We start from the raw sequence: 25,916 nt of genomic DNA on the forward strand, positions 1-25,916 counted from the left end.
TTTTCGCCTCATCAGACTGTGCAGGTCCTGCAGGTGAGTTTACTGCTTCCCTTCTCTATACCTGATCTTTATCAAAAGAATGCCAAATATTGTGCAAATGAACTGGAAAAAGTAGTTCAGCATTTCTGGAAATACACTGATATGTTTATCTGCCAAAGTTCAATGTGAAGATTGATATCCCTCATAAAGCTAAATTTAACAGTTTCTATTGAAGTGGATGCTGCTCTGCTTTTAGTTGCTTACGTGAGTCTTTTCAATGAACAGCCTTTATTTCATCAGTTTCGGGATATCCAGTACTGGCGAGCATTAAATTACTGGTCAGCTCATGCAGCTATAAAAGGCTCGATCAGTTCTGGAGGAATGTGACTGCGCAGTTCCACTTCCCTTTTGTCGCGGTGCTGTGGCTGCAGCACGCCACGGTCAGGCTGAAGTTGTCCAAAACAACATGATGGATGAGAAGGAATAATGAAAGGAGGAAGAAACGAATGCTGCCGTTCTATTTAAGATACATCAGATGGGAATTTATTTTTTTTATTCGTTTTTCCTTCGATTGATTCCTAATTCATCCTTTTCATGTTTTGTCTTAAGTAGTGTAGATCTTTCTCTTCATCTCTTGCACTGTTGACCTTCTTCAACCTCTCTCTTCTCCCAACCTCATCCCCTCTACAATGCGTTCACATTGTGCATCTGCGGCCTAGACATGGAAGAGGTTTTTCCTGTAGCTGCCAGTTCATGTCAACTGACCACTGAGAGGTCAGAAAGAAAGTTATGAATAGACTTCTGTTCATCTATCATACTTTTTTTTAGGTGTTTTCTGAGGGAAGAATGTTGAAAATGCCTCTGTGATATTACTCTGTAAACTCCATATCCACAAAATATGGTTTCTGGAGATGAAAAAAATGTTTTCCTCCTTTTTAAAAAATTTGTTTTTATTCATTCCTTCTCCAGGAGATGCATCCAACTGAGGATTTACTCTCCAGTCCGCTGGGCGTGGTATCAGAACTTGACTGGAAGCACCCAGCATCTGGAAGGAAAAGTGAGTTTCTGGTCAGATACAGACGAAGATTCAGACATGAACATTGTTTTTCTGCTTTCCTTTTGTTTTTTGAAGTCGTTGTGAAACTTTAAATTGAATATTTTCATTTTAATATGCGATATTGATACTGATCTGGGAGGATTTGCAATTTCAAACAGCCTGTGACATACAGTGTACTTCTGCACTGCAGAAATTGTATTTTTCACCATGCTTATCTCTTGCTTTCAGCTTTTTGTTATTCTGCTACACTAACTCCAAACTCATTTCCTGATGTTTGAACCATCTCTTATTGCTACTGTACTTTTTTTTTTCTTTTAGTTATAGTTTTGGCCTTTTGGAAAACAGTGGTGGGTTAGCTTAGCTTCGCATAAAATGAGGTAAAAAAAATATTGAATTTGAATTTCATTTGAAAAGTTGAATGGGAGTCTCTGGAGGCAGAAGCTTTTTGAAGCCAGCCCCTAGTGGCCCTTAGTGTTATTGCACTTTATGGCACCTCCACATTGGCTTAACTTTTCAGACATGGAAGCTACATTAATGCTAAACTAAGCTATCCTTTGGTTATTTCCCAAAATGTTGAACTACTGCTTGAAAATAAATTCTATCTATTCTCTGACATGTTATGGTTCTTTTATCTGCAGATGATTTGACATTTCGTGATATGAGACTTCTGGGTCATCCAGACAGTCATCTAGACAGACAGGCTTCAGGGCCATCTCACCCATTTATCACAACAAAAGCCAAAACAAAAATGTTCTTATCATCACGACTGCTGAATTGCGCAAATTGATGACGCAGGACTCAATGCCCTATTTTTGTGTGTTTTCTTTCCATATTTGATTTTGCTACTTCTTTGCGTGTGCTTTTCCGCTCAACCCTAAAAAACTGGGTTATTTGAAGTACCGGACTGAGTGTTTAAGCGGGGGAGAAATCGGGCTCGGAGCTCGTTCTCCAGTTCGTCTCTCAGGGATAAACACAAACAGACACAGCTGCGACAAACAGGGCTAGTCATCCAGACAGCAGTTTTGCTGCCTCAAGCCTTTGTTAAGACTGAATTCCACCAATTGTATTGTGTTGTCAGAATCTAATTATGAGCACAGATGGTTTAATATCGCGTGATTTAATTTTCAACCAAAAGTATGTAATCTTGGCTTTTTATGGAAGGGGATAAAAATTAAATTAAAGTCATATATTTGTAATTTTGTAGCCCCTCAGGTCTCACGTAGGACTGTGAGCTGTGGGATTTTTTTTTTTTGGTCTTAAAAGTCATCTTGAAAATATGTCCTGAAGAGACTGTGTACAACCAACAGAAACTTGAAATGGAGAATTCATTCAGTTGTGAAAAATGTGGCTCCTGCTTGTTACTTTTGACTCAAAGGCATGATGTAAAAAAAATATCTGCTCTTAAAGATAATCGTACCTCTTTTTGTTTTTGTAGCTGCGGTCTTAGAAAAAAGTAACTGATAGATTGCAGTCACCCACTTATCCTGTAGCTGTGGAGGAAAAACAAAAGCGTGTCTACAATCTGGCTAAATGGCAGGTCAAAGCTTCCTTTCACTAATTTCCAACATCAGCAACGGCTTCTCTCAGAGCTGTTTTCTCTTCAGAGACGTTAAAACACCCTGGAGAGCTACTCCCAGACATTGGCGCGCAATTTTGCCAGAGTCACACACACACACACACACACACACACACACACACACACACACACACACACACACACACACACACACACACACACACACACACACACACACACACACACACACGCACTCACACACCCAAGCAGACGACAGATGTTCCAAAATACCACACTAACAACAGCGCAGATGCAGGCTGAGAAATGCCCTGTGAGATATTCATTGCTTCACTATAAAGCTGCTCAGGGCTTTTAGAGCAGACATGGGCAACAAGCAGCGCTCATATCATTTCCTTTCTGTTTCATAACAGGAATCAGATGGAAAGACACTAAAGAAAAGGTGGTCTGTTAAAGCAGCGAAGTGTTACTTCTTCCTGTTTTTTCTCACTTTGAGTTGTGCAAGAACCTTTTTTTTCTTCCATATTTGAATGTTTTCTGTGGAGCAGCCTGACAGGGAGAAAAGTGAGGGATTCATGTGTGGGAACTGCAGCAGGAAGCAAAGTGCAGCTGGGAATTTGTTGCCCGGAGCGAGACCGAGTGGAGGTGTGCGGTGAAAAGGCAGAGGAAGTGAAGCGAAAACAGAAGGTGAGAGGGTAGAAAAGAGGGTGAAAGTTTAAAGAGGGGATGAGACGACGCTGAGAAGGAAGAGGAGAGAAGATTAGATGAGCTGAAGGACAAGGGAAAGTGGACTTGTTGAGGAGGAGCGGGGAGGAGACAAGAAGATGTCGGAGGGATGGGGGTCTCATCTCATCTCACGTCTTCTAGGAAAAACAGATGAGATGTCAAGGCAGGTAACGCACTCACAGCAGCTTGACACGTTTCAAACACATGTACATTTACATGCTCACAGTCCTCCTGCCAGAAGTCACAGAGGAAGGCAGCCAGCTTACACACACACAATAAAAACTGGACTTGGACCTGCACACACACACACACACACACACACATGCATTGCATCAGAGTGGATCTGCCAGCTGGATGTGGTTTCATTCAGATCTGCTGTGATAAGAAGCGCATTCGTATCCAGCCCTCCCTGTTTCCAAGGACCTCTGCTTCAACTCTCCAAGAGTGTGTGAGTGAGTGTGTGAGTGCATTAGTGTGTGTGTGTGTGTGTGTGTGTGTGTGTGTGTGTGTGTGTGTGTGTGTGTGTGTGTGTGTGTTTTCTTCACCTCGTGGCACTCTCTCGCTCAGTCTGCTAACCTGTAATTTGATGTTTGTGTACATACCTGCACGCACACACACCCACAATGCACACACCTCTCTCTTATATACATATGTGCACACACCCTCTCGCTCTTCCTCAGAGCAGCAGGTCCCTGGAAGCAGCCAAACTGTCAGTGATCGCTGCGAACACATGCTCGCTCTCAGCTCGGATCTTTCTTTAGTTGTTGCCAAGGGAGGAGGAAGGGGAGGAGGAGGAGGAGGAGGAGGAGGAGGAGGAGGAGGAGGAGAAAAGAAGAGGCTGGGTAAAGCAGACTGAAACACAGATAGAAAAGAGAAACAGAAAGACTTGGACCAACCTGTGACTGCTTACCTCTTGCCTGGCTGACTGTGTGGGAGACTGGAGGAAGCCATACAAGTGATGCCTGGCGGGCTCCGGATCAGCACATAGTCGGGACTTTGTTTATCCTCCTCTGTTGTTTCTGTTTCCGTTCTCTGTTTCAATGATGAGAAGAGACCGTCTCGTCCTGGCCGCAACCCTCACGGCTCTCTTCTCCGCCGACTTCTACTTCATCCTCCTGCCAAAGCTGCGGAGCAGGGGTCAAATATGGGGACACTCGTGCTCATGTGGCCCCACCAACCTCACCCTCCCCAGGCACGGGGGTCTCGCCTCACCGCGGCTCTCCAACTGGACCTCTCTGGAGCTGCTCCTGGATGCTGATACACCTGAACCTGCCGATGGAGGCTCAAAGCTGGAGAGGCTGTTCGCTCATTCTCTGTACAACATCCAGACTCCGGTGCTGGGGCCGGAGGAGAGGCTGCTGCAGGTGGAGCAGCTGATTGAGTACTATAGGAAGAAGGTGTCACGTTGGGAAAGGTCAGTTTCTGCTGGGATTTTTCATGATTATTTCCATTTATACAGTCTTATTTTGTCCGCAGAGCCTTTAATGTTGATGTGTCTGACAGTAATGTGATGTAACAGTGTTACTTAACTTTATTGTGAAAGAGTTGCATGTTCACTTAGGCTGAAAGTTCCCACTGTGAAAGCACATGTTGAGGCTTGACTGTGGTCGAGAGGCAGGGTCAGTGACATTACGGTCAAACCCACCCAAAGGCACACAGAAACACACATCCGTGATACCAAAGGGAGACATCAGGATGTGGAGGCGACTCTGTGCGTCACTAAAGTCCAGTGTAATGTGGGCTGGGGCAGAAAAACCCTCGCAAACATGTCATTCAGAGAACTTGTGTCTGTATTAAGGTATAAACAAGGATTTAAAACTGCTAAAGCCCGTCTTAATCTGCGGGAGCTGGAGCTGTCTTGGCTTGTGAGCTTGTCTGTCTATCCTGTCACAGTGCACTCCTTCAGAAAGATACAGATTTTTGGGCTCTCATGGTGGAAAATAAAAAGAAATATGAGCAACGGATCTCCCCCCCTCTCAGCTGCCTTTATAAAATGTGCACAAAAAAAAAAAATAGCCCAAAGGCTTGTTGTTGCAAACTCTTGCAGCAGCATTTGAACACTGCAACAAACACACCCTCTGATAGAGACTCAAGTTAAAAATGTTTTTATTTGCATGCTGTAGTGTGCATATATTATCCTGGCATCACTTCACTTCCCTTTTTTGTCCTACTCCACACTGTGGTCTGCACTCGCCCAGCGTCCGGATTAACCTGATCTGTCTCTCCAGGTTGCTAGGTGACTGACTGGGAAAGAGGGCCGATGAACAAACTTGTATTTGTATCACTTCGTACTATTACCTGTGTGTTATCTCATCCTATGATGGCGTTTGTTTGAGAAATGACCACTCAGTTTGGTCAGCTTCAGCCGCGTCCTGCCCTTCTTACCACCGACATATTTCTTTTAGTATCAGATTATTCTTGCTCTTCCTTTAACTTGGAGGAGCAGGAGGAAAGGAGGCTGTGGAAATTTTGAATTTCTTACAACCGCATTTAACTGCACAAGAAATACAACTGATAAAACTGGTCTGAATGTAAATGTAAAGTGGCAAATAAAACAGGCAGTAAAACACAGTCTGTATAATATATTCAATGAATGTCTGTATCTCAAAAAGCTATCTCAGATTTTCCTTTCTCATTAACCCATTTATATACATGACCTGCTCCTAAGAAAACTTGTTGAATGCGGTTGGGTTTCTGACACCAAATACAGCTCCAAATCTGTGGTCTTTACAAAATAAAACACCGCCAAAACAAATTGTGAAAGTAATTTGAATGTCTGCCTGTGAATCCTAGTTTTTTTAAGTTGCCATCCCAAGTTCGGCAAGAATCCTGCTTTCTTTAAACCTATAGTGCAGGACTTTCACATGTAAATCAGTATCTGTTTCAATCAAGCCCTTACCAAACAAGTTCCCACCTATCACAACCAGATAAATCTCTGTGTATCACACTATATGGAGTTTTTTAATCTGGTGTCTGGTGAGACTTTCCCGTGCTGGCTGGATGAGTGCTTACTGGGCATGCTCAATGGAAGAGCATGTGCACCGGGGACTTGCGTCAGCCAAGCTGGCTAGCTACCTGTTTGGCCCTGTGCTAACTTGAATGGGGATAAAATAATTGAATAGTGTGGCCTTATTAAACTTATCAAATGTCATTGGACTGAATGGATCACATTCTGTGTCAACAGTATTTTTGTAATGCCTCTCACTGACAGAAGGGGAGACAAAAAGCTTCACACTGCAGATTTAAGTTACCAAAGTCGACGATTTTAAGCAGCTCTGCTTTACGGAGAAACGATTTATATGCACATGTACGAGCCTACTTAAAGTTCTGATATTAAATTGGAGAGACAGTTGTGGCCTGTATTCATCCAACCTCTGTGCGACATCTTGTTTCTCAGACACATGAAGCTCTACAGTGAGGTCGTGGCCGTGTCCAACATCACTGTGACTGAGCATGAAGTGACCTATGACCCCGACGCCAGCTGGCTGAAGTTCCACCTGGGAATCAGCCGCTACGCTCTGTACTCCCGCGATGACCCTGCTATCCTCCAACTTCTCAAAGAGATGCAGAGCATGACAGTTGTGAGCGCAGGTGAAGAGCGGATAACATGTGTATGCAAATAATCATGTAAAAAAAAAAAAAATTCATGTTGCACTCTGCTTTACAAATTTGGCTTATTTACTCCAGGAAACAGCGTCCTCTTTCTTTTTCATGCTACAACATAAATGGAGAGATGGTCAATTTCTGCCCTGTGATGCTGTGTTCTCATTTTTGTGACAGAGAATTGACATTACAGTTTAATATTTAACACACGTAATTTGATAAATGACAAGCTTGATAAGCTTTCTCTCTTACAGATTACACTCAAGATGAGAAAGCCTTGAAAGGAGCGTGTGATTGCACCCAAGGTACGGTCAACTCATCACTGCCTTTCATGACACTTTTATCCTCTGGGACTTTCAGGAAGTTTGGGGTTTTATGTTCTTTATCTCATATCTCTTGTAGTGCAGCTTTGTGTTTCGTGCAGAGCGTGTAGACAGTATGAGGTTGATTTCTGACCAGCCTCTTTGTTTCCCCTTTCCCCCCCCCCCCCCCCCCCCCCCCCCACACACACACACACCACCACCACCACCACCACCACCACCCCCCCCACCCCCACCCCTCTCTCTCTGTCTCTCTCTGTGTTTTGTGCTTGGCGGTACCATCAGAGACAAACAGACTGACGCCTTTGTGATAGTGAAAATTTTGTTTTTCATTTGGCAACAAAACTCTTTGATTTGTCTTTTCCTCCATAAGACACTTGCTTTGGGGCAAAAAAAAAAAAAAGCCCAGGCGTTCGTTTGCGTTCAAAGACAGAGCACTTAATTAAATGTTTGATGTCTGCATGCTTCGAGGGAAGCCAGCGTTTCACACAGCAGCCACCACCTACGCTGTCATCTCCTACTTTACCTCAGAGCAAGCCAAAGCTGCAAATGTATGGATGGATAATTGGAAGTTACTGACATGACAAACAACAGATGTTATTGTAGAAAATGTGATGGAGTTAGTGGTGCTGCAGCTAATTGAAATGATAAAAGCTTACAAATTGATGTGTAAAGGCTGAAGGATGTTTTTCAGCGAGAAATGTGAACATTAGGGACGGAATCTGCTCGGTTTAGTTCATCAAAAGAGTGCCTTTATATTTTATTCCCTTACTCACACACACGAATACAGATGAAGTCCATGTTTTTGTCCCGTCTGTGCTTCACCAGCTGCTCTGCACTGTGAGGTTGGTGACCACACAAACATAATTCACTGCCAAGAAGAAACAAGCAGCAAAACAAAGCCGGTTAAATTTAGAGACTTTCTCATTTTTCAGGGACCAAAGAACGAAGGCGTTTATCGGCCACAAAAGCTCTTTGATGCCCTTTGATTCATCTCCAGAATTTTCTTTTTATTGTAAACCTTAAATGATTGTTAAATATTAACACCCTGGGGTTTCACAGAGCGCAGCAGGGGGAGGCAGCGTGTGTGTGTGTGTGGTTAGTTTGGCCTACTGCTGCGACATAACATACAGCCAGACAGAGTGCAAGCTGTGGGACCAACTCCCCAATTACTTTATCACAGAGAACAGGCAGAAAATATTCCACAGTTTGATCTGGCCTCTGGGGCTAAAAACTAAAATAGTTACCTACTACTCAGTGTTAACTTTTGTTAAACTCAGCGTTTAAGCGGAAGTGGGAGCACTTTCTTAATCTTGTAAAGGAGATGTTGTGGGATATACAGTTGCTTAATCTTCACTTGTTTGCATCAGACGTCTTCTTTGTGTTTCTCTACAGTGGTGAAACCCAGCGGACATCACTTGAAACTGGCTCTGAAAATGCGCAACTTCGCTAAAGCCATGTTTAAACCGATGAGGTGAGTCCACGTTTTGATGAAGAGTACCTCGTCTTCATCAAACACCAAATCTGGCTTTTATGTCGGTGCCCAACGAGGAAAGTAATGACCTGAAGGTGTCCACTTTAAACATTAAGTTGGTGCCCATGAAAACCAACAGAACAGGAAAGGTTTCATTAAGTCACATGACAGTATAGCACAGTATATAAGCCATGTCTCATTTCTTTCAGACTAAATCATCTAGTAGGCTGTTATCTGTTGAAATTATAGTATTCGTCTTGCTGATTATTGTAACTGACAGCTTGATCACTGTTTTTGTGTTTGTGTTTGTGTCTCAGGCAGCAGAGGGACAACGAGACTCCCGAGGATTTCTTCTATTTTGTTGACTTCCAGAGACACAATGCAGAGATCGCTGCTTTTCACCTGGACAGGTGCAGCCTCCTTATCACGTCGCTGTTTTTGCTGTTTTCCTCTTATCTGTGATACACTCTGGGTATTTCCACTTGATCAGACTCAGTCAAGTCATGTGACAGTGGTGCCCGGGGGTCATTTTTAGATATACTGTTACATCTGTCATTTTATTGGGGCCAGTTTTGGTTTTGGTTTTAAGTACAAAGTGAATATATATATATTTTTTTTAAATTATTGATTGGTGGAACATTTTGAACAGATATTTATAATTCATAGGATGAATTTTCCTGTTTGGCAGGTTGGCATATGTCGATTTTAGTGAAATGTTTCCCCAACTATTGGATAGATTGCTGCAGTAAGATGGTGAATCTGGTAAACATGCTCAAAATCAGCCTTGAGAGCTTGCTGGCATGCTCATATTAGTATTTTAGGTCAAAGCATACAACCATCCTGGCTGGAGACTCAATGAAATTCGTATGGTAAAAATCAAAGGTCAGCAGAGGTTAGCGTGCCCAGCTACATTAAGGTGGTGAATAGGTTATTGGCACACCGGCTCAAAATCAGCATTATGAGCATGTCAGCATGCTGATTTTTAGCATTTAGCATACAAAGAATTCAAAGTATACAACTTGCCATCATCCTGGCTCTGAGTCTTGTTAACATTTATATATCACTGAAGTTAGTGAAAACATTATTGTATCCTAGAGGAGCAGTGATACGATTATATAGTCGTCACAGAGACAGAGCATTATTGAAATAGTATACACTGAGAAACAAAAACAAAATGATTTGAATAATTTAAAACAAAATCCTAAAAATCTGAAATGGACTCCCAACAAATACTCCTCAAGGTCTCGTCTGCTAAAATGTGTCAGCCAGCCTCCAAAAAAGATTGCAACAGGTTCGCCCAGCCCAGCGTTTCCCAACCTCACTGATCAGTGTAAACCACAGTGTTTGGACACAGACAAGGACACACACATCTTTATGCAATCACACATTTGCTGAGGTGAGGTGATTCACTCTGAAATACAGTCATCTGAGCTAGACTGTATCATTAAGCTGCCGCACAAAATGATAAGTCATCGCTTCACCACACAAGACGAAAAACAACATGGGTGCTACGTCAGCAACCCGATTTCATTTACCCTCAAACAGATCAGAACAGTGATATCCGATCGTGTTTTAGATGTCTGTCAAGCTTTCACATGTGCGAATATTTTCCAGTTTCTGATCCATCCTATTTTTAGTGTGTTTTCAGTCTGTGGCAGCGTGTCATCTCTCTCTCTGTTGTGTCTGACTCGGCTGCCAGAAGCCCTCATCTTTATCACTGGCAATCAGCGGTTGGGGAATGCCAGCAATTTTAGAGACAGCGATTTGGCTTCACACACTGATTGTTGTGTGATTACTGTCTGTGAGACCTGACTGAAGCGTGGCCTTCAGGGAGGTGTAAGCTCTTGATAGTGTAAGTGAACACAGCTGAATCACACAGCGCGGCGGCCGTCAAGAGGTTATTCATTGATAAGGATCAGTAAGGTGTGAAGTGTGAGCTCCCTGTGAAATGAGGTGACGAGTCATCTTAAGAGGGTTCACAGTGCGTTTACATCTATGCGATCAAAGGCTGTAAACTTTTTCTCACGCTAGAAACAGAGATAACTGAAAAGGTTTCCTTCTGGATCTCTTTGTATTTGTCAGGATCCTGGACTTCAGGAGGGTCCCGCCGGTGTCTGGCAGGCTGCTGAACGTCACAGGAGAAGTCCTGGGAGTCACCCACAATGAAGACCTCCGAGCTGTGTTCTTCACCTCACCAGGTAAACCAGCAGGCCTCTTTTAAAGGAATCACCACGGGGGTGTAATGCTGTCACGTTTTCTTCTCAAAGTGAGGAAATACAATGTTCACAGCTCTCTTGATCGTTTAAATTTTTTTTAAGTGCTGAAAGATCCAATCACCTCTAAAGTGTATGTCATGCAAGAGAGCCAATACAAACAAATGAAATGGTCAAAGTTGTCGTATTGACATTTTAGGTGTATTGATCGATTCACGATGTCAACTCAAAGACTCGTTTTAATCTGCTACCATTTGTCCCATTAAATCTACTGCATTACGTGTTAATACAGACTTAGTGTTTCCTGCATCCCTCCATTAGTCTGTCTTCACAAGATTAAGTGCCAATAAATGACTATTAAAACATTTAATTATCCCCACATCTTTACAAACACACCTATGCGTACGGAGCTAAACTAATCTGAGTTATTTTGGTTCTGTTTTGATGTTTTTCTTGGGTGATATGGCATCCAGCCGGAGGGAGAGGCAGAGCTGATCAGAAAGCATGTAATTGTATGTGAACAAGAAACTCATTCTGTATTCTGCCATTTTTGCTCCTCTTTCCCGAGCAGCGAACAACATGTGCTTCTTTGCCAAGTGCCTTTATATGTGCAAGACCGAATATGCGGTGTGCGGGAGCCCCGACCTGCTGGAGGGCTCCCTGTCTGCCTACCTGCCCGGCCTCAGCATCGCTCCCCGCATCTCCATCCCCAACCCCTGGATACGCTCCTACACCTTCACCGGGCGCGAGGAGTAAGACTGCAACACATTACATCTTCATTTTATAAGACAATACTTGAAGAATTGTTATCTCTGTAGCTCAGTGGGAAGATCGTGGTACTAATACCAGCAGGGTCATGTCTTCATCTGTCCACCTATGATATGCCAGAATATACTGTAAAAATATACCAAATTGTTTAGATAAAGGTGGAAATTGAATGTTACTGACCATTAATCCAACTGTGGTTGAGATATTTGTTGGCTTTCACCCAGACTGTAAGTTCAAGTATTTTCAAAATAAGAGAAAAAGGCCACAATTCCCATAAATCTTGTTGATACGGAATCAAATTGGATGTTCAACTCTTTGGTGAAAGGATTTTCCATTTTAGGATAAAAAAAAAAAAAAAAAAAAAAAGAGTTCTATCTTTACTCATTCTTTGTTTACTACACCACCCACCATTTTTTGCGACCTCTAAAGTCAGTTTGCATCAGACAAATGATGACCACTTCCTGTTTTGTGCCATAAATATACTGAGATTTGTCATAAAAACCAACCACAGGACAGTGACACCCTATAAAATACAGCATAATGTGTCTAAATTAATGTGGGAAGTATTTAATTAAAAAAAAAATTACTAATAGCACCTTCTACCAAATGGTTCAAGAAAGGGAAACTAAGTAGCAAATATAAACACTGTTTTCTGACATTATTACAAATATGTGATTTTTTTAAAATTTATTTCAATTTTCTCATTCATTTTCCAAAAAAAAGAATGAAAGAAGATTCTTTTTAGGATGATTCTTCTCTTTTGATACGTCTCATTTCTGTTTTTTAAAGGTGGGAGGTGAATCCGTTCTACTGTGACACGGTGAAGCAGCTGTATCCCTACAACTCGGGCAACCGGCTCCTCAACATCATAGACATGTCCATCTTCGACTTCCTTACAGGTATTTTATTCCACTACACCATGAACTATTTAAATAAGCACTGGACATGTTAAACATATTCCTGTAAAGGTTTCAGATTCTCTAAAGTAAAGTGTTTGTTACAGGTAACATGGACAGACACCACTATGAGATTTTTACCAAGTTTGGGGACGAAGGATTCCTTCTCCACTTGGACAACGCCAGAGGGTGAGACAGGGACATTGTGGAACAATAAATTAGTGTGAAATGTGGCTTCGTTTCTTTCTCACATTTGACACCACGTCCTGTGTGTCAGGTTCGGGAAGCACTCTCAAGACGAGATGTCCATCCTGGCTCCGCTGTCTCAGTGCTGCATGTGAGTTTGATTTAGCCGAATGCAGTTCAGTCTGTTTCCGGTGGATTTGGATTTGACGCACAACCTAAATTCTCAATTCTCTTTGAAAGACTTCAAAGGGGAGATGCTATTTTGAAAAGTGAAGATGTCTTTGGAGGAAAAGCAATTTCTCTTCTTTTTCTATCTCAAACAAAAACACACCGCCTGTGTTTAAGATGCGTCTTTTCTTCCTCCTCAGAATAAAGCGCTCCACACTGCTGAGACTGCAGCTCCTGGCCCGCCGGGAGTTCAGGCTCAGCGACGTGATGAGGGAGTCCCTGGAGGGAGACCCTTTACGGCCGGTCCTGACGGAGCTCCACCTCTTAGCGCTGGACCGCAGGTTACAGAAAGTCCTACGAGTGGTCCAGCGCTGCGTCCGGAGGCTGGGCGAGGACGAAGTGATCACCAGGGACTTTGTTAAATCGACAGAAAGACCTCAGACTGCCACAGACATGAAGAAGTCCAGGTAACAGAGTATGAGACGGTCGCCCTGAGAGCCAAGAGGGCTCCGATTTCTATTTAAGGAACAAGCCGCCAGTGGAAGATGCTGTGAAATCTTCAGAGAAGGGAGGAATCTCTGCAAGGGCTCTAACACAGAGGGAGCCGCAGCTTGATTTCCTTCTCGGTCATAAATTCACCCGAGGCTGCATCTTATGCCAGAACCCTCGCTTTTCATGTACAGCATGTGCACATAGGTCAGAGGTTTATAGATTTAAATTAACAACGGAGGGCCAGTGTCACCCTGTGAATCAGCTGGCAGGGTGTAATACAGGAGATTTAACAGATACATGAAGCCGCCGTCACCGTAGAGGGAGTGTTCATAAGAGAGAGCTGTCGTGCACTGGATCGGTTGTATATCGAATTAATGGCGGTGTATACTGTGACTGTGCAAAGAAAGATTTATTTTATTGTTATGATTATAAAATAAAGTTATTTTATGTGATGACACCGCAGGTTTTGAAGAGAAGTTATTGCTTAAAAGTACCATATGTTTGTGTGTGTGTGTGTTGGAGAAAAGTGCTACCTATTAAACAGTCATTTGCTTTTACTCCACCCCGTTTTCCAGACTTGTAATCCTGTCTCATCAGAGTGTTTAAACAGCTTTACGACATCGCCTCCGACTAAACCAGGCCGAAACAGAGAAATAGTAAAGCAGTTAACAAATACATAAAAATCCTGAATCAAGCCAACTTCCATTGTGTTGTAAATCTGCGTCAAGAGCTCTGGCTCGTTTTAACCTTTGTTCTTATCTGATGAACCTGATACACGCCACGTCTCTGTATGATGTAAAGTAGAACCACAACTATTTTTAAGAGAGGAGTCATGCCAAATAAAGTCAGACCTGAACATGACAGAGCAGACAGAGAGTCTGATAAGCACCCTGTTCATAGTGTTCTCTGAAGCACCTTCATACCAAAGCAGTTCTACAGTATGTCCTCACTAAAAGCTGCCAACAGGAGTAAACACTTGGAACGGCGCTCTGCAATGAAGGTTTACAGATTAAGAAATGAAGGAACAGATTGAACTTTTCCATTTACAAATAACTAAGAGCAACAACTGCAATAGCAGCAAATGCTGGTGCGTTACGGAGACGACAACAACTGTGAAAAATCAAGTTTAAAACTTGCCAATTCTGAGGAAATCACTGCATGAAAAATGATTTTAAGTCATAAGAAGCCTCTTAGAGGAAAGACTAAGTAATATAATGTATTAGTAACTGGACAAAGCACGCTTAAAAATTTACTTACAAATGAGTAATGAAAAGTTTGATGGCTTAATTTATAACAGACTTCAAGTTTTATCGGGCAAATGGACACAACTGATTATGTTTTTCTGCACATACAGCAGATGGGTGTCGCCCCCTGGTGGGCAGATGTGATATTATTATTATTTTTTTTTTTTATTATTTTTTTTTAACGTGAATTAGGGATGCAGTTGCCTGACCATATCTCCCCTCCAGGGACTGCTCCTTCCACACCCAATTCTGGCAAGATTAGGGGCAATATAATTATTAATTATTTGGACTGATGGGAAAAAATGGCAACTTTATATAATTGATTAAAAATTGAGGTTAAAGTAACAATTATCTGATTGGACAAAACAAGACATCTGAAGATGTCAACTTGGACGCCAGAGTAATAGGTACAATAATTGAAAGATGAATCCAATGGAAATAATCAATATACTCTTATTATTATTATTATTATTATTAATAATCTCCCAAAGAAAATCGACATCATCTAAAGTGTTTACATCAAAAGTGAAGTGTCAGTGTAAAGTACAGTCTTCAAAAACAAAAAGAAAGACACTTGAGACCAAACTGGATAATTTTTTACTTTTTTATTGCTTAAACTGCCATCTGGAACAATCTATACCAAAAGGATAAACATCTTTGCACGTACAGGAGGTCAAACTAAATACAGGGTAGAATAGAAAAAGAATGGTCCTCTGATGGCCTGCAGCTCTCTGCGCCGCAGGCCGAACAAACTCACTGAAGGTCGGGCTATAGCAGGAGTGACTGACTACTACCGTAAACCCAGGTTAGGTAAGCTAAGGCAAACCGGGACGATTGCAGTGTGGCTAAAAACATTTTGGACTGAAACCGATGATGCAGCTATTTACATGAAAACAATATTTTGACAAAAGGTGAAACCCTTGCCCCCCTCCCCCCCCCAACGCAGTAATTTCCTGTGGATCAGGATAAACAGGATGGACACAAATCCACGCGTAACCGCATCCACAAAGATAACCTAAAGGTTGGAGGGTGGGGGGGTGGGGGGACAGATGATCAGTTTAAGTGTAACGTACACTCGTATCCGTTAACAAAAAGGTCTTCTCGCCAACCTGACTACCTTGCAATCGGCACCAAAATCAAATCTTTTCGGACGTACAAACACACATCTCGATTGCTCTGAATGAGACACAACAAAAAACATGGCTGATTATAGGTAATTTCTGGTAACAGACAGTGAGGCAGGAATGAAGAGTTAAGCCTATAATCCAGAAGTCAACATTGTGTGATTTTGGTAAAGATCTTAAAAAAAAAAATAAAACAAAACAAAGCAAAAAAAGAGGAGGACTTAAACATTTTATGCCATCTAAATAGTCATGAAGCAGTTAAGCTAAGGGAGTAACAAACCAAATATCTGACAAAGTTCCTGCTTCTGCACGAAGCTGCAGGAGACTTTTTTTTTTTTCTTCTTTTTTTTTCTTTTTTTTTTTCTTTAAATACACGCTTCCATTCATATCAGATCACCGGATGCCTAAAACATCATGCCAAGTAAGCATAGAGAACAGGTCACAAGCTACTCTGATGAAAAGACAGCCACCTTTTTCAAATAGGCAATAAGCAATGACACTAGGTTTGAAATAAATATCCGCTTGCTCTGCCTGATACAGAAATACTTCAGATGTCCTGAAAATCCAGAAACCACCCTGCTTGTTTGTGCCCTCTCCCTCCCTCCCTCCCTCCCTCCCTCCCCCTCTAAGACTTTCACTTCAATAAACCTGTAATTACCCTTTTTGATCTATGTTTTAAAAAGTTTGAACCCAGGACATTTTACACAATACAATTACATACTGTTTTGTCAGTTGACAAGAAGAAGCATTTTATTTACTTTGTGGCACTGGACACCTAAAATAGAATTTATGGAAAAATAAGTGTGTACAAAAAGACAGTTAAACATATTTTTTTAAAGATCACCATCACTCCAAACCATAAGTTTATCATTAAGTCAATGATAATAATAGAACTATGATCATTTTAACTATACTATGATAACATTTTGATTACAAACCATAGCAGAAGAGTGACCAAGTTATTTGGTATATACTAAATAAACTGAATACTGAAATACACTTAATACTCTTTTTATTTTTTCCTTTCTTTTTATTTATTTATTTTTTTTCCTCAGAGTAGTCAAGGCAGTTCTTGTACAGTCGTTCTATCCGTTAAGAGGACGATGAAACTACTTCCTGCTGGAGCTCCAGATAGTCAGGGAACAGAACATTTCCACGGCTATGCGTCTTTTGCGTTGGGACAATAATCAACATTTGGCACTAGCCTGGTAGCTGCACAATAAAAACCTTAAGTCGTACGAGCTCTCTCAAACTAAGCAAAAACAGACGCGCGCTTGTCTCGATCGAGGGGAACCAAAAACAACAAATGGAGCATCATTTTACAGCTGAAACCTAAAAGCGGCTGATGCGTATTCTCCCTGCCTTCTGCACTTTCTGCTCTACTCTGCGTATCTAATCAAGCTAACTGATGTCAAAAAGGAAACTCTTTAACAGGGAATAAGTAGTCGTCGCTTCGCTTCAATCTACAACAGAAATCTGTAACAAATTCACCAAAAGCGCCGTGTAAAGTCTGATTGTCTGTCTCATCAGTCTGAGTCTTTCAGATCTCCTGCTTTGTGTTAAAAAAAAAAAAAAAAAAAAAAAAAGAGAAAGCGTAACCAGCAAATACATATATAACATAAGTAACATGTGATGTAACTGTGCCTACAAGGTAGCGTACAGCAGCTGGTACAAGCGCTGGTGAATGGCTAAAAGTCACCTCTGCGTGACGGGTGGTAACAGCAAAATGATCCGTGTTCGTAAAACAAAGAGGGGAGGAGGAAAAAAAAAAAAAAAAAAAAAAAAAAAGCAAACGGAAACGAGAAGAAAGTGACAAAAAGCAAATTGCATTGGTGGACCCTGGGTCTGAGAGGAGAGAAGGAGGTGAAGGGTGTGAGGAGAGGGGAGGAGGAGGAGGACGAGGAGGAAGAGGAAGAGGAGGAGGGACTCCCTCAGACAGACAGCGAGACGAAGCTGTTGTACTGTTGGATGTTACGTTTGAGGATGTCTGAGCAGGGACCCAGGACGCGCTCGAAGCGAGGCCGGTCGAGCTTGACGCACTTCAGGGGCCCGCGAGCGACCACGGTGGCAGCACGGGGACGGTTCATCAGCAGAGCGATCTCACCTGGAGGACGGAGAGACGCGCACCGCGTCAGAGCTCAGAAAACACAGAAATCCCCCCAGTGTCAGAGACACAAAATACAAAAACAGAATAATGAATTAATTCCATGAAACAAAAGGCTGCTGGGACGACGCTTCCGCTCTTACCGAAGTAGTCTGATGGTCCTAACCTCCCAACTTCCACAAACTCCTCGTTCTCTGAGCGACGCTGCAACACGGCTGCAGAGCCCTGAAAAACACGCACACGTCAGTTTGCTCGTGTCCAGATTGGAGTTACATGAGCTCTTGTACCGAAAAATATATATATATAAAAAAAAAAACATAATTTCTTGTGCACTTCAAAAGGAGCTGAATGATTGAAATACATCCGATAGTATCCAACCGGTTTGCAACAAATGATACTAGTTAACAGGGAAATACTAATGAAATATCAACTCGTCACACACTCTTGATCATATATGATGCATCCTGCATGAATTCACACAAGCATCATTGATTAGTTACACGTGGCAGCATGTTGTTTTTACACGATTGAGTGTTAACAATGAATTTGAGGAGCTCTGATCAACACGTTCATATTGAGACAACGTTGTCAGTTAATTATAAAATATTAACACATGAACAGAAAGATAAGGAGGTTGACAAGCAAAAGCTGAAATAAGCAAAAGTCTAAATGTGTGTCGGTTCTGTCACAATTTAATACCATTAAGTGATCGTGAGCGTAATATTTTGCAGTACGAACTTCTAATAGTCAAATTAGAGCTGAACCGTTTGTATTTTTTTCATCAACAATAGATTGTCTTTTCTTTAAATTGATATTTTATGGACAAAGTTGACACTTTCAGAACAGCATCAAACCCAGAGAGGTCCAGTTTACAATAATTAAGAAAAACTAACAAATTACCATTTTAGAAGAAGTATATAAGGCTGTTTATTTGACTATTTTTAATGTCAAAATAGTTGCAAATTCATTTTCTGATCAAATACATGTTTAGGATAAAGCACAACATTTTCACATCACCACAAGATGGCAGCATGTGTGGAAAACAGAGTCCAACAGCTGACAATAACAAACAAGTTATTTCACAAGTAGGCAACTAGCTGATTACATAATATAACCAAGATTGACCACAACCAATGACAATAAAAGACAATTAAGACAATAAATTCTGATTTTGTGAGAAAACAAGCCTATATGAAGAATGTGTGTGTGTGTGTGTGTGTGTGTGTGTGTGTGTGTGTGTGTGTGTGTGTGTGTTGTTATACATGTTGATACCTCCAAGATGATAAAGAACTCATCTCCAGGCTCTCCCTGCACAACAATCTTCTGTCCATCCTCAAACTGGACGGGCTCCAAGGCATCGGCGACTGTCAGACGCTCCCATTTGTCGAGAGACTCTGAGGAGGGAGAACACGGGGAGGTTTTCAGATGAACTGACAGACAGGACTTGTAACTGGAGATATTTTTACATGCGCTTTCAGGTTATTTTAATCTCAACACCAAACACAAGTGATGTGCTCCTGTTCCCTCTACTTTGAAGTTTTGGCATGAGGCTGATGTGAAAAGAAATGAACCCACCTAAAATGGACACTTTCCTGAGGAATTCCTCGTACATCTTCCTCTTTCTCAAAGTGCTTCCCTAAAGAGAAAGACCTTTGTATCAGTGGAACTGCACAAATACCAAACCACAGATTGCGTAGAATGTGTTGGGGGCTTACAAGTAAGAAAAGATTAAACCGAAGTTAGATGACCACTGGGGATACACAGTATAAAAACACAGACAGACTACAATCCAAGGAAAACACGTTTCTACCGAGCTCTACAAACAGGAGTCTTGCTTTTGCAGCACAGACCCACAGATATTATAAAAGGCCTCCTCACCATGAGTATTCTCCTGTAGCTGTCTCTGTCGATGCCCCACAGTTTGACGTTGGTCTTGGCTCTGACTGTAGCCGCCCTTGGGGTGCCGTAGATCAGTGCCAGCTCCCCGAAGCTGCCACCTTCCCCGATGCTGGTCACCCATTCGTTGTTCACATACACCTGTGAGATTGGCAGGGTAGAAAACAAAGTATTCATTTTCAAAAGTCACACAAAAAAAAAAAAGGTCAAACGTTTTGTGTGCAAGGCATTATGAGGATTGGGTACTCACATCCATCTCCCCTTGGTCGATTACATAGAAATTGTCACCTTCGTCACCTGGTGGCAAACAACAAAACTGTTAGTATCACACAAACACATGCCATGATTTATATTAATGTTAACACTGAATAGACGTTATCCTACCCTGCAGAATGACTGTTTCCCCGGCAATATAGGTGACTGGAAACATTGCATCAAATATGTCACTGGAAAGAAACACACGTGTGAGTTGATCAGCCGTTCGCCAAAGTTCTATAATGAAACATTAAAAAAAAAAAGAGATTTGCTTGTGACGGGTACCTCCTCTCGTTGTCATCCAGGTGTGAAAAGAGCACATTCTTTTCGATAGCTTTGGCCAAAGCAGCCATTGTTTTGTAGTCTTTTGGAATGACCTTCAAAAACAGGATAAAAACGGGTGTGAAGATGTTTTCACTTGTTGAACCAAATATAGTGACAGTGACGCTGATGGTGTCATGTTTTTGATGTAGGAAGTGTTGGCCCACATCACAGCTGCGTACCGGTGTGTCTGTCTCTACCTTTCTGACATATGAGGCTGCATCCTCCTCTGTGTAAACCTCTGCACTGAAGGCTCCTCTCCGCCGGCGCCCCTTTACCACAGGGTTCATGGGCGGGGACACCTCCTCATCGCGGGAGTCTGAACGGGAACTGCTGGCCTTCTGCTGGTTCTGAATCTGCTTGGCCTCCTCCTAGGAAGGAGGGAGGGGAAGGAGTCAGTGAGGCAACCGTCCTCCCACAAGATATATACAGTCTGTGTGTATTTAGACTGTCACATATTTGTTTTGTTCTTAATGGAAACTAAGGGATACTACATTGAAGTAGTAGCTTGAATTGGAGTCGATTCCCATTAAGATCCAAAAAGCTGTGTGGGAGGTACAGTTCCTTTAACACGTAGTGACGCAAAAGTGGCAGGCGGTTGAAAAGTACTGAAACAAATGAAATCAAAACTTTGGTAGAAAGTCATATGCAGTCAATGACCACCTTGAAATCTTTGACGCATGGACATCAGCTCTATGATTCCTTCACTACAGACACCCTGTTGTCTCTAAAGTTTGGTCTTCAACAAGTGGAATGCAGCTCAACTGAACTAAAATCAGGTGATTTGACTTGACCACTAAGTTTGGATGCCTTTGGCTGAATCTGAGCACAAAGAGGCCTCCTCTGTACCTCTACAATAATCCTGTTGCTTCTGTCAGCAGTGAAATCATCAATAAATTCCACTGTGTGGAGTCTGTTCAAATGGCAGCCATACAAGTGCAAGTCTAATCACAGACCTTTGTTCCAGAGTTCAACTGGTTTCTCTATTAATGTTTTGGTGACCTGCATCCTGGCCTTCCTGTTTCTAGCTGGACCACAACAACAAGGCCAGCCTGTCTGTCACAGTGACAGTGAGGGATTAAGTGACACCATCGGTCGGCCAAATGCTGCAACTTCCTATATCCATTTCAAATTAAAAGCCGTATAGTGTTTCATACACCGTCCAGCCATTGACTAGGTTTTGACCTCGTCTTGTTGAAGCCAACCGGGGGCTTGCATCTTGTAGTAAAGCACAATCAAAAGGTTTATCATTGATTAAAAAAAAACATCCTACATCCTAGACAGAATTCTTCAATTGCTGTGGCATCATGAAGGTGTTTTTTTTTTTTCTTTATACATACACATTATTTTCAGCAGACTTGTGCTCCTCAGTCTACAATGTCATCTGCAGTTTTCTATTTTTCCTATTTACACTTATCAAACTAGCTACCGTTGACATTTTTGACAGCCTCGGCATTAAATTGACACAACTGAAGATACCTTTAGTGGCAAAGTGTCCAATTACTTTTGAACCCTTCCAATTGGGGACTATGTGTTCAAACAGCTATACCACACACACAATTCATTCAAATATTGAAATAAACGATCTCAAGTTAAAGCTTGGTCTCCTTTGAACATAGTATCCCTTATTTTATTCCAAAATAAATGTGCTGAAGCTCTGAACCTGAAGAGCAAATACTGTGTAACTGTCCGTATATTTTTGATCGTCACTGTATCTGCAGAGGAATAGAATAAAAAAAGAAAGAAAAAAAGGGGGAGCTGGTTATCATTTCATCTGTCTGGCTCTTGATATCATCCAGTAAGTGGTTGCAGTAAACCTCTTGCTAAACATGTTGCTGGCATCAAATTCAAAAGGAGCGCATATTTTTTTTTTTATAAAAACAAAGACAATTCTCAGTTTTAACATTTGATGTTCTCTTTGGACTATTTTAAATTAAATATGGGTTTACATGATTTGCAAATCATCACATTCTGGTTTTATTTACATTTTACAATGTCCCAACTATTTTGGAAACGGGCTTGTAAGTAATGAAACGTGAAATTTCAGTTACAGTTTTTGCAGCAGTTGTATGTTTTAATTTTAATAAATCATATGATAAGTGCAAAATGTTGTCAAAATAATGTGTGTTATTGTTTGACAAAATCATGTAATATAGTGTTTGGTTCACTGGGCACATTTGCAGGGTGAAAAATTAAAACACAGAAACAACTGCAAAGCAAAAAGAGGTAAAAGATGATGCACATAAATGTGCAGCTACACCACAACAACCGTTAATAAAGTGGTGTTGGCACGCTACTCTGACAGCTAGCGCTAAAATCAATGTATTTCTTAACCAAACTACTGTTATCAGACACGTTGATTAAAAAAATGTTAAGTTTAAAAGTTACAGAAGCTTTTGTCCACAACACAATTATCAAACTGTGTTATCAAAATGGTGCTTAAGGCTAAATGACTGGGAAATTCCTTCAACTATGATATGAAATGTGCTGAGCTGACAAACTGATTTGACGTAAAGTAGCACTTTAGTAGCGCTTAAAATGACACTTATTGATAACACTTTGTAGTTTGGCTTTCTTGAAGAAATTTGTACTTTCTTGATTCCTGTTGTTCTGGGTTTTGTACCCTCATGGTTGAAATGCACTTATTGCAAGTCGCTTTGGATAAAAGCGTCAGCTAAATGTAATGTAATGTAATGTAATGTGACCAAGTGTAAATAAACACAGGATGTGAGAGCAAATATCAGGTGGCTAGCGAGACTATAATTGTATTATAAGGGTATATGATGCTCAGTCTTCAACCAATATGCGCTCTCACACACACACACACACACACACACACACACACACACACACAAACACAAACACAAACACAAACAAACCTTCTCCAGCCTCTCGAAGTACTCCCTGAGGAAGGCCATGGGCCTGTCTGGCCTGGAGGTGCACAGCTGGACAATGCAGTCCTTCAGCAGCTGTTGAATGTTGTGTTTCTGCACGTACTGCTCACACTCCCTCAGGCTCCGCTCCTCCTCGCTGCTCGTACTTCCAGATGCCATGACGACAACCGCAACCCTGCTCTGTGACCTCTAACCTTTGTGCTGGGGAAGAAAAAGCAGCACGATGTCAGACGCTAAAGGTACAACATGGACTCTTTGGGTTAACAGAGAGTGACGCGGAGCAAAAGTGTCTGTGTGTCGAGATGTGAAATGGACGGTTAGAAAATGTGAGAAAAATAGAACCAGAGTGAGAAGGCACAGGGAGATAGGGTGTTGTTTTGTCTCTATGGAGTCTGAACGCTCCTAAGTGTCAGGAGTGAAAACTAGTCATATGATGTGATCACACATATCTGACTACAGACAACAAAACTAAGACACTGTCTGTCCTGGGTTTATTTACACAAAACAGTTTTTCACCCGGCTGAATGAAGCCCTCTATCAGAGAGACAGTAACTGGCTAAAGATTATCATACACAAGGCCTAAATTTAGACGAATGGAGAAAAGAAGGCCAGTGAATCAATCCGCTGTGAAACAGGCCAAACCCTAAAAGCAAGTGCAAATGCTTGAGGTTTCAACATTTCAGGCCACAACACAGCTGCTGAGCAAAATAGCCTGACAGATCCTCGATTATCTGATCAACCCCTGTAATACAAGTTTCTTCAGAGAGCCCAGAGCTCGGTCTAGCTGTGTAGTCTAAAACAGGAAGGCCTCTAAATCCCTGCTTTAACCAATGCGTGCATTTTTGGAGTAAGTGAGTGAACAGCAAGTCCTGTGAAGCAAACAGCACAATCCACTCCAGGTCCATCATGCATGTGCATCGGTATAATAGGATTCAGATCATTTCTAATCTGACAAGGCCCAGGGGAGATTACTATCCAAGTTATCAAAGATGAGGCTGGCACAGCCTTTATGCAACTAACTACACTCGTGGTGGAAACTTGGCAGGCTTGTTTTAATCCAAACCTACCACAGGAATAACTACGTGGTAAATGATACTGTTTTCGGACCAGCTGGTATAAATTAAGAGCTACAGGCAGCATCTACCAGCAGGGTTCTTCTACCTTATGTAATAAGCAAGTCTTATTTACTTTGAAATGTCTCAGTTGGTTAAATATACAAGCAACCTGTTCATTCTTTGATTCAGAAAGTAAGGTGCAGCATCGCCGCTGCTGTCATCTAAGAAACGAACGTCAATTAAATTAGAGAAAACACTGCGATGCACAATGACCTTGCTGACCAGGAAACAAAAGAGTATGTTGGAGGGTGGTTGATAATAACGCATCAATTGGTGTGTGTATATATTGAGGAAATGCTACCGCCGTTAGAGACAGTATGAAGCAAATGCCCTGTCTGTAACACCGTCTAGGTCAGGAAGGCTTCACGAGAAGGCTGACGGCTGCAGTCAAGTTAACTTACAGCAAGCGAGCTAATGCTAAAATGCGAACTACTGAAAATGTTCGTAACCAGTAAACATCAACTAACGTGAACAACGAACGTTTTATACGCTCGCTGAACTATCTTTGGCCTACGTTATGTCAAAGAGTGGGTCTGGTTTTGTGCCTAGCTGGCCGTGCAAAGGCAAAGCTCTCCTCCAAATGACGCCATCTTGAGTTCTATCATAAACAAACGAGAGACGGAGGAAACAAATTTCAGCCATACAGAGGTCATACGTTCCACGAACCGAAGGAACACAAATACTCACAAGAAACTGCAAATTTCTACCGAGCCTTTCGGTAACGACTCGGGGTGTATGATATTTCTCAAAGCGCACCGTTACCAGATCCTCCTCCTCGCTTCGATTTTTTTTTTTTTTTTCCCGAGCTCTGGACCGCTGCCCCACCGGATACGGCTGAGGACCAATCAACAGCCGTCACTGACGTCAATTCTCCTCGTTCTGACATGTGAGCCCGTAACCTGTGGCAACCTTAAAGGAGACCGCACGGAAACCGTGACGTCAAGGAAATGGTTTAAGAAATTACCAAAAAAAAAAAAAATCGATTCATATCCGATTAAAAAATATTGTGCTTACAAGAATCTCTCTGTGATCTTTTTTATTTAGAAATGTGGTGGTGGGGGAGGAGGGGGAGCGGGGGGGGGGGGGGGGGGGGGGGGGGATAAGCCAGAAGTAGGCAACACAGCTAAATACAAGAAACATAGAGAAATAATGCAGATAAGTTTTCTCTTTTCACAGCAAGAAGCCACACATTTACAAAATATTATCACACTACAATTAATATGAAGTACAAAACAGTAAGCATGTATTTATTTAAAAATGTGGATGAAAGCATAGGCAAATGTATGTATTTAGATACATTGCTTGAGTAATATATACGTAATATATACGTCATATATATATATATATATATATATGTTATATAATTATATGTAATATCATTGGATTTGCGTTCCTGATGCATTAATGTGTAAAGTGAATTTGAACATTGTAGCTGGTCAAAATACAGGTTATTTGAACTGTTATTTTGGTGTGTTAGGTAGTTTCATGATAGAATATATAATTCAAAATTATATTTAAGAAGCTACTACGTAAAGCTGTCAGTTAAA

The 25,916-nt window shown here is 41.6% G+C and overlaps 2 protein-coding genes across 3 annotated transcripts; one reads left to right on the top strand and one right to left on the bottom strand.

The window, feature by feature from the left end:
- Nucleotides 1-4,336: 4,336 nt before the first annotated feature.
- On the top strand, nt 4,337-13,973 carry fam20a (FAM20A golgi associated secretory pathway pseudokinase). The gene is made up of 11 exons (XM_069155913.1): nt 4,337-4,710; nt 6,694-6,887; nt 7,154-7,204; nt 8,615-8,693; nt 9,011-9,103; nt 10,776-10,891; nt 11,478-11,658; nt 12,464-12,573; nt 12,678-12,759; nt 12,848-12,907; nt 13,125-13,973. The coding sequence occupies exons 1-11, from the start codon at nt 4,337-4,339 to the stop codon at nt 13,393-13,395; spliced, it is 1,611 nt and encodes a 536-aa protein (XP_069012014.1). The 3' UTR covers nt 13,396-13,973.
- A 3,374-nt stretch (nt 13,974-17,347) lies between these two features.
- On the bottom strand, nt 17,348-25,195 carry LOC138202151 (cAMP-dependent protein kinase type I-alpha regulatory subunit). Of its 2 annotated transcripts, none has more exons than XM_069155932.1 (11): nt 25,057-25,195; nt 23,240-23,455; nt 20,543-20,731; nt 20,325-20,416; nt 20,169-20,230; nt 20,035-20,081; nt 19,767-19,925; nt 19,464-19,524; nt 19,161-19,282; nt 18,032-18,113; nt 17,348-17,888 (listed from the first exon to the last, which is right to left on the bottom strand). In XM_069155932.1, the coding sequence occupies exons 2-11, from the start codon at nt 23,411-23,413 to the stop codon at nt 17,716-17,718; spliced, it is 1,161 nt and encodes a 386-aa protein (XP_069012033.1). In that variant the 5' UTR covers nt 23,414-23,455; nt 25,057-25,195; the 3' UTR covers nt 17,348-17,715. The 2 variants fall into 2 exon arrangements, with proteins under 2 accessions (XP_069012033.1, XP_069012035.1); XM_069155934.1 differs by having other exon boundaries at nt 20,561-20,731; nt 25,057-25,194.
- Between the last annotated feature and the right edge of the window lie 721 nt (nt 25,196-25,916).

This window comes from Embiotoca jacksoni, unplaced genomic scaffold (assembly GCF_022577435.1).
Source record: "Embiotoca jacksoni isolate LCO1_2020_lvr unplaced genomic scaffold, fEmbJac1.0.p SCAF_20, whole genome shotgun sequence".
NCBI lineage: Eukaryota > Metazoa > Chordata > Actinopteri > Embiotocidae > Embiotoca > Embiotoca jacksoni.

What these genes read in the sequence shown, in the direction of transcription:
- fam20a (XM_069155913.1), top strand. Translation starts at nt 4,337, where the DNA reads ATGATGAGAAGAGACCGTCTCGTCCTGGCCGCAACCCTCACGGCTCTC. An exon ending in AGCGTGTGATTGCACCCAAG is followed by an intron (nt 7,205 to 8,614) that starts GTACGGTCAACT and finishes GTTTCTCTACAG; the next exon opens with TGGTGAAACCCAGCGGACAT. An exon ending in CCGCTGTCTCAGTGCTGCAT is followed by an intron (nt 12,908 to 13,124) that starts GTGAGTTTGATT and finishes CTTCCTCCTCAG; the next exon opens with AATAAAGCGCTCCACACTGC.
- LOC138202151 (XM_069155932.1), bottom strand. Translation starts at nt 23,413, where the DNA reads ATGGCATCTGGAAGTACGAGCAGCGAGGAGGAGCGGAGCCTGAGGGAG. An exon ending in AGTTCTTTATCATCTTGGAG is followed by an intron (nt 18,114 to 19,160) that starts GTATCAACATGT and finishes CGTGTTTTTCAG; the next exon opens with GGCTCTGCAGCCGTGTTGCA. An exon ending in AGGACCATCAGACTACTTCG is followed by an intron (nt 17,889 to 18,031) that starts GTAAGAGCGGAA and finishes TCCGTCCTCCAG; the next exon opens with GTGAGATCGCTCTGCTGATG.